The 14356-nt window shown below is 39.0% G+C and overlaps 1 protein-coding gene across 3 annotated transcripts in view; it reads left to right on the top strand.

The window, feature by feature from the left end:
- acap3a (ArfGAP with coiled-coil, ankyrin repeat and PH domains 3a) overlaps positions 1–14356 on the top strand; it is a 70173-nt gene that overhangs the window by 30580 nt on the left and 25237 nt on the right. For 2 of the 3 annotated variants that reach the window (XM_082518918.1, XM_082518917.1), the window contains exons 3-4: positions 3349–3468; positions 4148–4201. In XM_082518918.1, coding sequence (XP_082375044.1) covers positions 3349–3468; positions 4148–4201 — 174 coding nt within the window. Of the gene's footprint in view, positions 1–2935; positions 3018–3348; positions 3469–4147; positions 4202–14356 lie in introns of those variants that run through there. The other variant, XM_082518919.1, reaches the window with a different exon arrangement.

Raw genomic sequence — 14356 nt, 5'->3', positions numbered from 1 at the left:
ATACCACAGCTTTTGTCTTGGTCATATCATTTTATTTTGTTGTATTTATCCGCGACACCTGAAAGGCCGGTCCGTGAAAATATCGTCTGACATTAAACTGGTCCGTGGCGCAAAAAAGGTTGGGGACCGCTGCACAAGAGGACAGAAAAGTGTGTAATTCCTTACTGATTGAGAAGTGAGTACTGGACATTGCTGGCAGTCACTGGGTCAGATTAGTTGCAAAGAAGTATACGGTGCTGCATGGAAAACCTTGGGATTGTTGAGGTCACCTGTAGTTTACATTGCAGACCTGCCTTGAAACCCTACAACTCTGCAACCAGCTTGTTTTGAATGGTTGGCTTGCAGGACTAAGGCACAGCTTTTGCTTTGATGGTGACCAATATCTGTTTGTGGTTTGTGTTATAGTTTTTACTCCTGTTCTGTGAGTTGATGGCAAATTACGGGTGACTGCAGCAAATCAATCTCAAGGAGATTTTTGATGTGGCACTGTCTTTGTGAACAGTTACACCTAGCCAGCAACCACTCACTAGCTTATTGGAGACTACACGACTGGTTTCTAGGCCTGTGTGGGACTCATAGACCGCATGAAAGATGGACTCAGCTACCGCCTCCCATTGGTTTGTGATGAGGTGTTCACCTGTTTCTGCTGCACTAAGGGGTGGAGCTGACTGTGAAACTGAACCAAATCCTCCTTTCTGACACCATCATAATCAGAATTTGCAAAATAGACTTCAGTATGATTTGAAAGTAGTGATTATGCACCTAGAGTCATCAGGAAAGCATTTAAAGAGGGCACAGAGTAAGAGAGCTGATGGCTCTGAAGTTATCCCCTTCTGGCTTTTAAAGACCTTTGGGAGATGCAAGTTTAAGGGACTTTTAGTCCCCCCTTCTTTTTTTTAAGACCAGGAAGCAATTTTATACTTTTGTTCAGTCTATCTCTACACAAATCTCTTTGCAAATCTATGGGGAGTGCTGCAGACTGGCTGTCTGGTGAGCTTTAGCAAGCTTTTTGTTAATATTATTAATAGCAGGATAGGTAAAGCCTTGTTTTCAGTCATAATGCTAGGCTAATGGTGAGTTTGCTTATAAACCAAAGAAAAGGCCACATCAGATTCATGTCTGGTTAGCAGCTGGGAGGAAATGAGTCTTGCTGGAGAAGACGGGTGCTGAAAAGCAGAAAACCTGGCATTAGAACACAGAGTGAAAAATAAGAAGAGATTAATTTTCCTCTCATGAAACCAGAAGCTAAACAAAGCAGCCGTTATAGCAGACAGAAAAAACCTGCTGACAGAGAAAATGTTCTTGGAAATGCACAAAAACATTCATGCTGAGTTGCCGGTGTCTGCTGTCCATTATCCAGTCCTGGATAACATTGGCTCTTTTACATGCGTGCAGGGTGGCTAGCTGATGTCAGGGGCTGACATACGGAGCCCACCTGCACACACTGCCATATGTGAACACAGGTGATGGATAGACAGCACACATGCAGCTGGATGACTCCATTCCCGTCTGGGGCTCAGGTGCGATGACGAGCTGAAAACGCAGAGAAACAAAAGCTTGAGTGTTGTGACTCGAGCATGTGATGTTGAGTTATAAAAACCGCTGGCCTTAAGCGTGGATCGTACCTCAGTGATGGGTCACACGGAGCCTCATGTTAAGCAGACTTCTATTTACCACATAGGTGTTGACACATGGGAGAAAGTGCGATCTTTATTTACATTCAAGAGACATGCATGGACATGCAGTATAATTTTAACACCCGCAATCCAGTCTTTGGACTGTGGGAGGATCACCTGGAGGAAACCCACACAGGCAAACTCAATAGATGGCCCCAGCTGACCTGCAGGTTGGGCCAGGAATGTTTCTGTATTGCAACAGCGTTAACCGCTCAAACACGATGCCGCTGCCATGATTTTATTTTAACGTTGTAATTTCGATATGCTCTTTAGATGTCAACTGGCTTTCTACTAACCCTGCTCAAACTCATCAACACTCTTCTTCATGGATACCTGGAGGCAGGTCTTCATTGCAACACCTTCATATGCAAAACTGTCATTCGATGTTGTGCAATTGGGAAACACCATATGAAAACCAGGCCAAGATTTCAATCCAGAATTTTCTTTTTTTTTATTCAACTAAAATTTTAAAACTTAAATTAACATAACCAAAAGCAAATTCATATAAAATAAACAAACAGTATCCCTTCTTTGAATTATTATAGGTTAGCAATAAAGCAAATAGATAAAAAGACACTTGTACATATATTTGTAAATGATAAAACCTGAGATTAAATGCTTCGCTAGGTTTACAAGAAACTGAAAGATGGACCAGAAAAGGCTAATTTTGCTTGCTGGCTGGCCAGGTCGCATCCCCATTCATGTGCAACTGCATGAGCAGGGATTTTCTCATCACATCTGAGGTTTGCTAGACGAGCATTTAAGGGAAAATAGCATGTTTTTATTTGCAGTTTATCCATCATAAGTTGTTTAATAAACTTTACTTTTTTAGATCTGAGTTATACTGCAGAGAGTCAAGTTACAATAATAGATACTGGAACTATTATAGGATATTTATAGGAAAACAGCCCTCTCCTGTGATCTCTGTAAATCTCTGTTTATAGGCCTATTTGCTAATTTCAGTCAACATTTGAGAGGAGAAGTATCCAAGATATAGTCTTTGGCTAACGAGTTGTGATTGATAGGTTGCTGTCACACCATCGCTTTTAAAACCCTTAGATCAGGGGTCTCGAACTCCAGGCCTCGAGGGCCGGTGTCCTGCAGGTTTTTAGATGTGTCCTTGATCCAACACAGCTGATTTAAATGGCTAAATTACCTCCTCAACATGTCTTGAAGTTCTTCAGAGGCCTGGTAATGACCTAATCATTTGATTCAGGTGTGTTGACCCAGGGTGAGATCTAAAATCTGCAGGACACCGGCCCTCGAGGCCTGGAGTTCAAGACCCCTGCCTTAGATGGTGCAAGTGAACACGCGGATGTGGTTGCAACACCTGTGACTGAAGTTAGTTATACCTCAGACTCTAGTGTCCAGATGGATAATATCAAAAATTCAACCTTGATTTTTGTGCCAGGCTGTAAACATCTTTCTTTTAATTTATTTTATTTTTGACCATTCAAGACTTGCTCAGAGCGGTTAAAATGACCTCTCCTTCTTAAATGAATCCAGTTTTTTTTTTTTTAGGCCTTGGCCTTATACAGATTCTTTTCTTTCTGATATACAAGGCCTGCCCATCGTCATCTCCTTAAGCTGAACTACAGCCCTGCTAATACGATGCGTGTGTTGAAAGCTTCAACATCTTTCATTTAACCCCTCGTCTGTCTTCTGTCCACAGCTGGTGAAGCTATGCAGTGGAATGATCGAAGCAGGAAAGGCCTATGTCAGCGCCAACAAGCTCTTTGTCAACGGCATCCGGGATCTGTCTCAGCAGTGCAAGAAGGACGTAATGATCTCGGTGAGATTCTGAAACAAAGCCTCGGTTTTATCCATCACAGACTTTAATCTGGTATTATTGGCCTCATTTGTCTTTTAGTCGATATGGTTGTGGAAGGTTTTAGCCTCAAAAATCAGCCAAAAAAAAAAATCAGCCTTTTTTAGCCTCAAAAAGCAGCTAATGTCCGAGGAGGACATTGTTTTTGTGTGAACAAACCTGATTACTAACAGATTAGTCAGCGAGGATCAAATCAGGCCTGGAAACTTACTTCTTGGCTCGACTCACGACTCCGGCGTCTTGAACTGTTTTCATTGCTACTGACATTAAGTACTATTAAAAGCCTTTTTGGCTTCAACTGTATGACTAATTGTGAGTTTCTTATTAAAGCCTTGTTCATATTTGTAGTTTCCATTGTAAACGAATAAAAATAAATGGCATGAATCAGTCCTGCAATTATAGCTCTTTTTCCTGTACATGGTACAGCTCAGTGACATTAACCAGCTTAGACTTACTTTTAGCTTTGTGGATCTTTTTATTTTCTTCCATGCAGAATTCATATAAATTATGGTTTTAGTTTCTGACAGATTTTATTTGCTTCTTTTATTCACAAAAATGAAACTATTGTGGCGTGAGACTATTATGAGAATTTTTCTGGATGTATTGTGCAGTTAAAGACTGGTTTTTGTTATTTTCTGTGCAGGAGTGCTTGGAAAAATGCGGGGAAAGCCTGCAAGAGATCATAAACTACCACATGGTAAGCCAGCCATGCACTCTATATACATTATACTGAGACAGAGTGGTATCATTCGAATTTTAACTGGCATTTAAGGCTACATTAGGGCCTTTTATTCCTTTTATTTTAACACTGATGGTCACTGAAACCATCTGTGGCTGCATTAATGTCAGTATATACAGCTCACACTGAAAGGCAGACACTGACAGTGTCTCCTTAGGTTGTTTTTATATGGAAATACTCACCAACGGGGCACCTTTTAATAAAGGTTGTGTTAATGGTTAGTGAATAATTAAATTATCCTTTACAGCTCATTTAAAGGCCATTTATAAAAACAAAATTACGGTTGCCAGGTTATTAAAATCTCCCATTGGCAGGTACTTTTCATTTCCTTTTAGTAAGCCTAATAAAGAAATCCTCCTGGGTTTCTCACTCACAAGTAAGCAATCAAATTTGTAGTTTAATTCAAGGTTTTAATGATCAAATAATGTTCAATGGTTTTAAATAGACAGATTTTTGTCCAGTTTTTCTGCAGACCCTCAGAAATACCACAGTATTTCAGTTATAATAATAATAATAATAATAATAATAATAATAATAATAATGGATTGGATTTATATAGCGCTTTTCAAGGCACCCAAAGCGCTTTACAATGCCACTATTCATTCACTCTCACATTCACACACTGGTGGAGGCAGCTACGGTTGTAGCCACAGCTGCCCTGGGGCAGACTGACAGAAGCGAGGCTGCCATATCGCGCCATCGGCCCCTCTGGCCATCACCAGTAGGCGGTAGGGTAAAGTGTCTTGCCCAAGGACACAACGACCAGGACAGAGAGCCTGGGGATTGAACCGGCGACCTTCCGGTTAAACCACATCTAAAGATTTTGACGGTGTGTAAACACCCAGTAATGCTTTTTAAAAAGATGTTGAACTTGGCCAGACATCTAAATAACGTAAAGATTTGGTAAAAAGTGGAAGGTGAAAAAAAAAAGTATTCTCAAGTCAGTGAAAAGGCACACGTAATGTCTAAATAACTCTTCCTCCTTAACTCCTGAGTTCCTCATGTTGCTCCGCTGTGTTTAACTGTTTTAGGCTTGTACAAATAAGTCATAATGTAATAAGAAATAAATAACTAAATTCTATTTATGTAGCACATCTAAACTTACAATGGAGACATTCACACTGCTTGCGTACAGCGGCGCAGTAACAAGCTGTCCTGCATTCAGACAGTACCAGAGGTCAACAGTTCTCGAAGTGAAGTCTTCAGCTTTGATCTAAAAACAAAAAAGTCACAGTTGATACAAGTTGATATATGAACTACAACTGTGGGGATTAAAGACAAAAAGTAGCAATAAACAAAACCTGCCACTTCATACTGTATTATTTAATGCACAAGGAAGCAGTGGGAGCTTGCTAACACTGTCTCAAGTGGTAGTAGACTGATTGGAAACAACCAAGAAACTAACTTGGAAACTCCTGTAGACAGTAGTATATAGTATTATAGTAGAGGCCCCAGAATAAATTTGTGTGGAACTCCATATGTCATAATGGCTGATGCAGAGAATGTTTGATTTCCAAAGAAGTCTTAATATTATTTATTCCACAATGCAAAAATTCTGAGTGGATACACTAGAAGAGACAATGCAGATGGGGTTAAAGGCTGATATTACAGGAATAAAACTGTATTAGGAATTGACAAGAAGGATATTTTCTATTAAATGGGACATATAAGCAGTGTTTGATATCCAAGGGAGACTTTTTGAGCATGGTTGCAAAATTCAGAGTTAAATATATTCATAATAAAAAAGAGAAGGGGAAGAGAGAAGAGAAAGAGAGGGAGAGGAGAAAGATGTGTCGTCGCAGATCAGCGACTCCCTCCTCTTCCTTCACTGCCGATCAGGAAGCAGAGAAGAAGGTCAGCATTACAAATGGAGGCTTAATGGACTGAGTAGGTTGAACAGCTGCTTGACAGAAGAAGCCTTGTATAGCCTATAAACCTGTATGTCAGTGTCTTACAGGCATATGTGCATGTCTGTCACTATATCATTATTTTGTGTTCTGTTATAGGTATAGGTAGGGCTGTTCGATATAACGATATATATCGGATGACGATATAAAAACATCTATCGTTTCATTTTACGCTATCGTTTGTTTCGTGGTGTCGCAAAATAAACTGTTTACGGCAATATTTTTTCATCGTTTTGATGGTCCCTGTAGTGGCTATATTAATTTCTTAAAGTTCTCTCTTTCATCCATCCATCCATTCGCGTCCGCTTATCCTTTTCAGGGTCGCGGGGAGCGCTGGAGCCCATCCCAGCTGTCATAGGGCGAGAGGCGGGGTACACCCTGGACAGGTCGCCAGTCTGTCGCAGGGCCAACACACAGGGACAGACAACCATTCGCACTCACATTCACTCGCACATTCACACTTATGGGCAATTTGGATTAACCAATTAACCTATCCCCACTAAAAAGTCTCTCTTTCTCTTATATTTTATATAACGACACTACTGACGGACAAGCGCCTGTTTTTATGCGTTGTGGTTAGCAGCAACGACGGTAAAACCATCGCGTGTCCGCTTGTTTATGTTCCACATAAACCTTTCACAATAAAGCTCAAGATCCTGTTGAGACTTTTCAAAATAAACTGAATCACGTGAAAGAGCAGATTATTTACGGATGAGAAGTAAAAAAGAGCCGCCAGGTGCTAAAAAATAAACCTTAGACTCAAACGTTAGAACAGGCTTTTCCCCGCAGCACGCTGTGTAATAAATACTCACAAAGAAAACTGCGGCTGTTACAACTTATGTCTGAAAATGTGTAGTTTCATGCATCTGTTAAAACACTGGACTCCAGCTACATGACGCGCAGCTGGAAACACTTCCCGTAAGTCGAGCTGCCCGAGATTCACAGAATTTAAAGAAAATGTTACATTTTTGTGATTTATATCGTTATCTGGACGATAGAATTCTTATATTGGGATATGAGATTTTGGTCATATCGCACAGCCCTAGGTATAGGTACTCTAAAAAAAAACCTTAGAAGCTGTTATAAATTTAGAAAGTTTTGAAATATTTTTGCTTTTGTAGACAGAAACTAAGAATGAGATAGTGGTGAAACTGAAATGAACTGAAGTGCAAGGAAGAGGATCATCTCCATTTCCTGGTAGTTCCTGGCAGAAATAGTGCAGTCGGTGTCAGAGGCTGAGATTGCAGAAACAAAACCTTAGCATTTCACAGCGAAGATAATTCTCCTGTTTATTAAAGGGGAACTATAAGGATTTTCCTTCTTGTCTTTTATAAATGAGGGTTTTTACAAGTTTAAACCAGGCCTTTGGATGGGTGACTTTGCATGTAAATGCAATTTTTCGTGAATGCAGTTCTGGTCATTTCCCTTTGGTCGAAAGCCAACATTTTTCATATGCCAGAAAAACGTTGCACTTTAGAGATGCCCACAGTTTCAAATAATACAGTCAGGATATGTTCAGGTAACGCCTGTGAGTCAGTGATCAACAGCTTTCTTCTGTGGTCATCTGAGAGTCCCAACCTTTATCTCCATCCACCAGCAGTTAAAATCTTCTTTTGGCAGGAGGCAGTATAACAAAAAGAAGGAAATTTTTAAACTGTAAATCATGCAAAGCTCCTCTAGTAGAGTCCGAGAATATGAAGGTGGAATTGTTAATTGTGCTTAAAGTCCACTTTAAGCTCAATTAACTCTCTTTTAACAACCTCAATCCCCACAGCGGCCGTTAACCTCCTGCTGCTTGATCCTCATGACCTTCTCAACAAATACAAACACTGGAGTGTAAGCTCAGCCACACTTTTCACACCTGTGGGAAACGAAAAAAGTACACATAAGGAGGCAGAAGGAGAATCAAGATGAGCTTTGTCGGCCATCTAAAAGAAAGGGGCTCATTTCTAAATTTAATTTACGCAAGAATAAGTTTTGTAATGTGTAATCTTTCTAATGAGATACTTGAATATGAGTTTGTAGAATTGGTGGGAAAGCAACAACAGTTTAGGTAAAGAAAGCGCTCTAGTTTCCAGTTATAGTTCAAGCAGTATTGATGAATTACCACCAAAGAGGCTCTGGGGCCGTGCTGATAAAACGATTATTGTGCCACAGTCTGTTTTTCAATAAATCTCCCGTTTTGCCTTTCAGCACATCCTGTTCTTTTGCTTCTCCATAAAAGTCCAAATTCACTCCCCACCAGACTGTGGCAGATTTAATTAACTTCATATTTATTTATTTCATTTGCTCATTTGAAGTATAATTAAAGTTCAGGAAAATCCCCAAAAATTAAGATTAAGTTTTTTGTTTGTTTGGTTGTTAAGTATAATGAATAGACTACTTTTAGTCTACTTTTAATAATTGTGTTAAATAATCGTGAGCAGCTAGTAGTTATAGCTTGCTTATAAAAACCCAGATATAATGCATCATTTCAGCACTGTTTGATCTCAATACACTAATTGATGTTGGTTTTTAAAAATCCTGCAGAAACCCTGTGATAGAAGGGAATCCTCTGAGATATGAGAATGATGTGTAGGAACATTTATTTTTAATTTATTTAGTATTTTTGTGTTTTATTCAGAAACGACACTGTGTGTGATTTTTACTGCGTGGCGCTCATGTAGTCAAGGGACTCCAGCAGAGCGTCAATGAATAAGAAATGATGACCGTTATATCTGGCATGGTACAAATGTGGCCACGGAGTGCCAGCCGCCCTTGTCACAGGCATACTCGGATGCCTTTAAAATCCAGAAAGGAAATACAAAACGGCGTCTGAGCACATACACGGGACAAGTTTAAAAGAGTCTTGGCCCTGCTTCCTTCCATTTCCTGATAGCTTGGCTTTATTGCCAGTCCAGTACCACACAACAGAACAAACAGGCTCTGTTTGTGTGAATGTCACCAGCAGGCCAAGTATAGCTCCAATCCTGAGAGTCTTTTTCCCCTCAAAGTTTTCACAACAGATTTTTCTTTCTCACAGGCGGCAGCATCAACATAATTGGGCCATAAAGCTCCATTTGAATACTCGATAAATTATTGACACGTGTTTGACTCTCTGAACATACATTAGGCATGAGGGGGAGGGCTGACACAGGGAGAATATGATGTGAGTGAATCTTTGTGCACTGGAAAGAGGTCATAATGCAAAAACGGATGGGATTTGCGGTCCGGAGAAAATATGTTTAGGGTTTCGTGCAAAAAGAAAAAAAAAAATCAACCAGCTTGCTATAATACAATTTGAATTAGCCTATTTTTTATCAACCGGTGTTTCTAGATACACCACTACATGGAAATCAAGTTAAATAGCAGTAAGGCTCATTGTAGTCATTTGTTTTAAGATTCCTTAGAGATTTCTGCCTCTAATTTTTGTGAGTAGTTTTAATTTCCTTTTTGGCCGTTGCAGACCAGATTATTCTAGATAAGGCTGCAGAACTAGATCTATGCTTCAATTTCTTAAGATCAGTTTTTACAGCTGTTTATTTATCAGCCATGCTATGCAGCAACAGTCTTCTTGAACAAATATACTTTCTTTGTTTTTTCAGTGATGTGTTTCATCCATCCCATGGATCCATCTCATGTTTTTAAAGGCACACAAACATAAAAAATTGAAACAGTCTTAATGTCTTCACCTGTTAAAGAAAGAAAATGGTGTCACCATCATATTTAAAGTGGATTAATTAACAAGGGATATATAATTTAAAGGCTACTTCACGTAGCGTAGTTACTGGACGATGTTGGCACGAGTTAAAATCAGTCACTAAGAGGGTGCTGCATCAAAAACCTCTTTGTGTTTGCTTTGGTTGCTAGCAGATGCTGTGGTCACCTTGCAGTTTTTTCCAATGAAAATCGCCGATTTCTCTGCAGAACTTCCACACTTACTCCCTCAGCTGTAGTGAAAGTTAACGGTTGAGACACAAGCCACAAGCTAAAAACTCATCTTTTTAAACTTGCTTTTGGTTGATTTTTATTTTTAGGTTTTAGCTTCTGTGAAGCACTTTGTGATTTTTATCTTGAAAGGTGCTATATAACTAAAGTTTTACTTACTTTACTTACTTACAAGCCAGAAATGGATAACATTCACCTTCAAAATAAAAGCTGTGCCAACCAGCACATTTTAAATCTATACATGACCAGTTTGTGGAAAGTGTTTGTGGACAAGTCTGCATCTTCCATGTAAACCTTTGACAACCATAGTAACCTCTTAGTGACAAAAGTAATTAGATAAAGGGGTCACTGACTGGTCTCTAGGCCTGTTTCACTGGTGCCTTAGCTTAGCTGTTTTTCCTTGTTTCCAGAGTTTTGAATGAAGGAACCAGCTGCTGTTTGTAGCTTTAAATTATGTGAAAAAACTCTAAACAGTATAAAAAATGGGTGTAGCGTGTTGGTCTGGAAAGTGCCATAAATGTGCATCCTCTTTAAAGGTCAGCAGGGGGCGATGTATGTGATTGCAAAAAAAACTTACTTTTGTAAAGAAGATTCTGAATTTTATACTTCAGAATTTGAAATGAATTAAATCCAAAACATTAAAACACAACAAAAAGAAAAAGTGAAGTTCAAAGACACTGATGTGGATTAATATAATTTTTAGAGTAATTTACTGGGTAATATTCACTTGCCAAATATCTAATACATGCTGTCAGACATGCATCACAAAATGCTTTTCCGTTGTCTTTAGATAATAACTCATAAAACCTGTTTGATTGCTCCCTGACCATCCCTTTTTTTTTTTTTTTTTTTTTTACAAATGACCCTTCCCAAATGTTTTTTTTCACAAGCAACAGTGTCCTTTTGTTCAGTCCAAATTTTCATTGTCAGAATGTCTTGATGCTTACTCAATCCTCCAGGTAAGTAAATGCCAAAAGGTTGATTCTGTTCATCTGGACGTAGTCCCACTGAAAACGATACGTCCAGATGAACAGAATCAACCTTTTGGAGTTTTATTATCAGAGTTTGAGATTCTTTCCAAAACAAAAGGATTAGTTTGGCACAAGTCACTAGACCCACCATCAGTGCTCTCTTTATAAATGCATTCAAGGAGATAGATCATTGGTGCCCTGGACAAATCACACTTCAACCATTGGCATATACAATCCAAATAATTTCCAAAAAGGAAAAACATTCCTATAGTGCATACAAATAAGTGCTTCTTTTTGTCCTGCATTTCCAGCCTAAAACATCTTTAATTAAATCCATTTTTATGTAATCTGGTTGTATAGAAGTATGTGGGACAACAGCCTTTGGCTCCCAGCTCGGAGTTTATGGGCTCAAATGCTGCATTTTGGTTTTGTAATTTCTGCTGACCGTAAGAAAGGAGGATTAACTGTAGTATTCTCAGTCACAAGTCGTTACCCAACGCACTTGCAGTTTCACAGTCAAATCCAAACCTAGAGACACGAAGCATGCATGGTTTCCTGGATAAAGTCTAAAAACAACAGTGTGTTTTTACCCACTCCGATTTGACAAAGGTGTTCTTGTGCACAGAGTGGGCTTGAGATAATTGCTTGACTGACTAAATCACATCATTCTGTCTGAACATGCTGGTGGAATCAGCGAAGGGATTTAAAAAAGTGATAGTCAGTACAGTAGTCTTTTGTAATGGTGTCTTCAACCATTTCATTCCTTAGCTCTGATGTCAGCATGCTGAAGGTGTGCCAGATACTCTTGGACTTACTTATGTTTGACATTAACTCTACAGTTTGTGCTTATCTGTCAAATATGGAAATGAAATGTCTGTTGCTCTCAACATTTAACTGCTAAGAAGATTTCAAGTCAAAACAAAGTGGCACTCTGTCATAATTAACATGGCTGGTCTGTCAGGTGGGATGCCATTAAGCAACGATAGATAGACAATAGAATCATACAGTTTTTGTTGTTACAATAAAAAATACAGTAAAAACAAACATTGTTAAAAGTTCCACAGATCTATAATGAAGGCTTTATCCTGTGAGTGAGTAAAAATGTCATATATAACAGGCATCCATCCATCTATTCATTCTCTTATGCTTATCCAATTCAGGGCCGTGTGCGGGCTGGGGCCTATCTCAGCTGCCATAGGGCAAGAGGTGGATACACCCAGGACAGGGCACCAGCCTGTTTCAGGGCTAACAGTAATAGAATAATATAACAGTAATAAAATAAGATTTGAAAAAATTAACAAAATTGAATATATGACTAAGATTATGAAAAAAGAGAATTCAGTATTCTGTTGAACACTAAACTTATGAGAAATGTAGGATAAAAATACTTTTTAAAAGTTGTAATTCTGTCTTTTGTATCCCAGCTTTGTTAATACAGTTATGATGGCAATTAGATGTTGTACAGTTAGTATATTAACTACATGCTAATGTATAGCAGGCCAATATTTGATGTTTAAAAGATAAAGCATCCGTATACTTGTATTAAAAATCTACACTTTCCAAGTATTTTCTTAGTCTAGATCGAAAAAAATGTAAATTAAATAAAACATAATATTTATGTAAATTGAACTAGTTTGCAAGCCAGTGTCTGTTACCTACCACCAGCTGTTAGCTGGTTTGTCACAGTGCTTCTGATCTTTAGTAGCTTTTTCTGCCCCTCCAAATTACCTAATGCTTACTATAGTTTAAGGCCACAAACAGTGTTTCTGTGGAGCCATGTGAGACAATCAAAACAGAAATATCTTATCTCTGACTACATAAAAACCAAAAATGGGAACATGGAAAAAACACATTTTCTGTATTTATTAGTCTGAAGCTCCACACTGTGACTTTAGGTTCAAACTAAAGTTGAAGTGACGGAAAACTGGGTCCGTTTTTTAAGTGTGACAGGTAGGAATCAACCTCTGAAGTCCAGTCTGACAATTTCCATCATTTTTCATAAATCATAACCAGTCCCCAGACCCCCATATTACATTACATTTGCATTATGCAGTGACAACCTGATGCATGTTGGTCCGGTGAAACAAGGGTGTCAGCTTGCCACAAAAATAGCTCCGGAATGCAACAGGCTGCACTTCCCCCCAAGCCAGGAAGTTTCACAGCAGTTCTCCTGCCGCACACAAACATCACAGAGGTGTGCTGGGTGAGCCCACAACTTTTAAAGACTGCGGTTTGCTCTAAACCGCAGTCCACCTCAGTTCTGTCTGCTCGACGCTTAAACTAATCCAACCCTGGAGAGTTTATGACCGCCATACACCACTGCACTGCTGATTTTCGTGTTTTAGGCATCACGTGTTTGAGAAAGCTCCTGATGGCCCAAACTTCCAGCTACCACTTTCACTTTTCTGAGAGCTTGTTAAAATACATTCAGGGAAACAGGCAGACCACATATGCACTATCAGACCTGTTTACTGCCAAACAGGGTGCCATTTTAAACATTTTACTTTCCAAGAAGCAGGAAAGGTTACTCAGCTAGCCTCACTAGCATTACAGCAAAGTGCCGAATGGGTGGGCTGCTACCATCAAAACAAACACGTTTCTTTGAGGCATCAAGAGAATCCATTTAAAAGTATCTCTTCCATTTGACCCACAGTTAAGTTTGTAGAATCTTTCTGACATTCTTTTTTTAATTTTTTAGATTAAAGTTGTTAATTTACAACAAAATGGGCAAATTTGTGACAAAAAACAGCAAATTCATGAGATAACTCGTGTTTTTTTTATCAGATTAAAATGACATATTTAGGAGGGAAAAAAATGTTGCAAGAAAAAAATGGCAAATTTTGGCTGTGGCAATTGTACAATTATCAATGAAAATCCTGCAAAATTTTTAAAACAGAAAATGTAATTTAAGAGAAAAAGCTGGAACTATGGGACCATTTTTGGTGTATTGGCCACAGATAAAAAAACCAACAACAAAAAACTGTGTTTTTGCACAACCACCAACACAATGTCTTCTTTTTTTTTCCATCACTGACCCTAATAGTCTGTCATATACCCTCTATACACAGCTTACAGCAACAACAATAGCAGAGTGTCTTTCCCATCATCCGCGCCTATAATCCCTGAGTTAAAACACTCATAAGCCTATTTATACAGCCTGGCAAACTCAAATCTTCTAATCCATACCAAAACGCATGTATCCAATTATTCTAGCGGGATGAGGGTGAAACCCTTTAAGCAGTCTAACTGCTCGGTTGTGGTAAGGACACGTGGGCCTTGGCAGTTTGACTGGTTTGTACCCTGTGCTG

The sequence above is a fragment of the Aulonocara stuartgranti genome (genome assembly GCF_965226115.1).
Source record: "Aulonocara stuartgranti genome assembly, chromosome: 20".
NCBI classification, from domain to species: domain Eukaryota; kingdom Metazoa; phylum Chordata; class Actinopteri; order Cichliformes; family Cichlidae; genus Aulonocara; species Aulonocara stuartgranti.
Note: the sequence above shows the minus strand (reverse complement) of the source record. Positions and strands in the feature narration are given on the sequence as shown.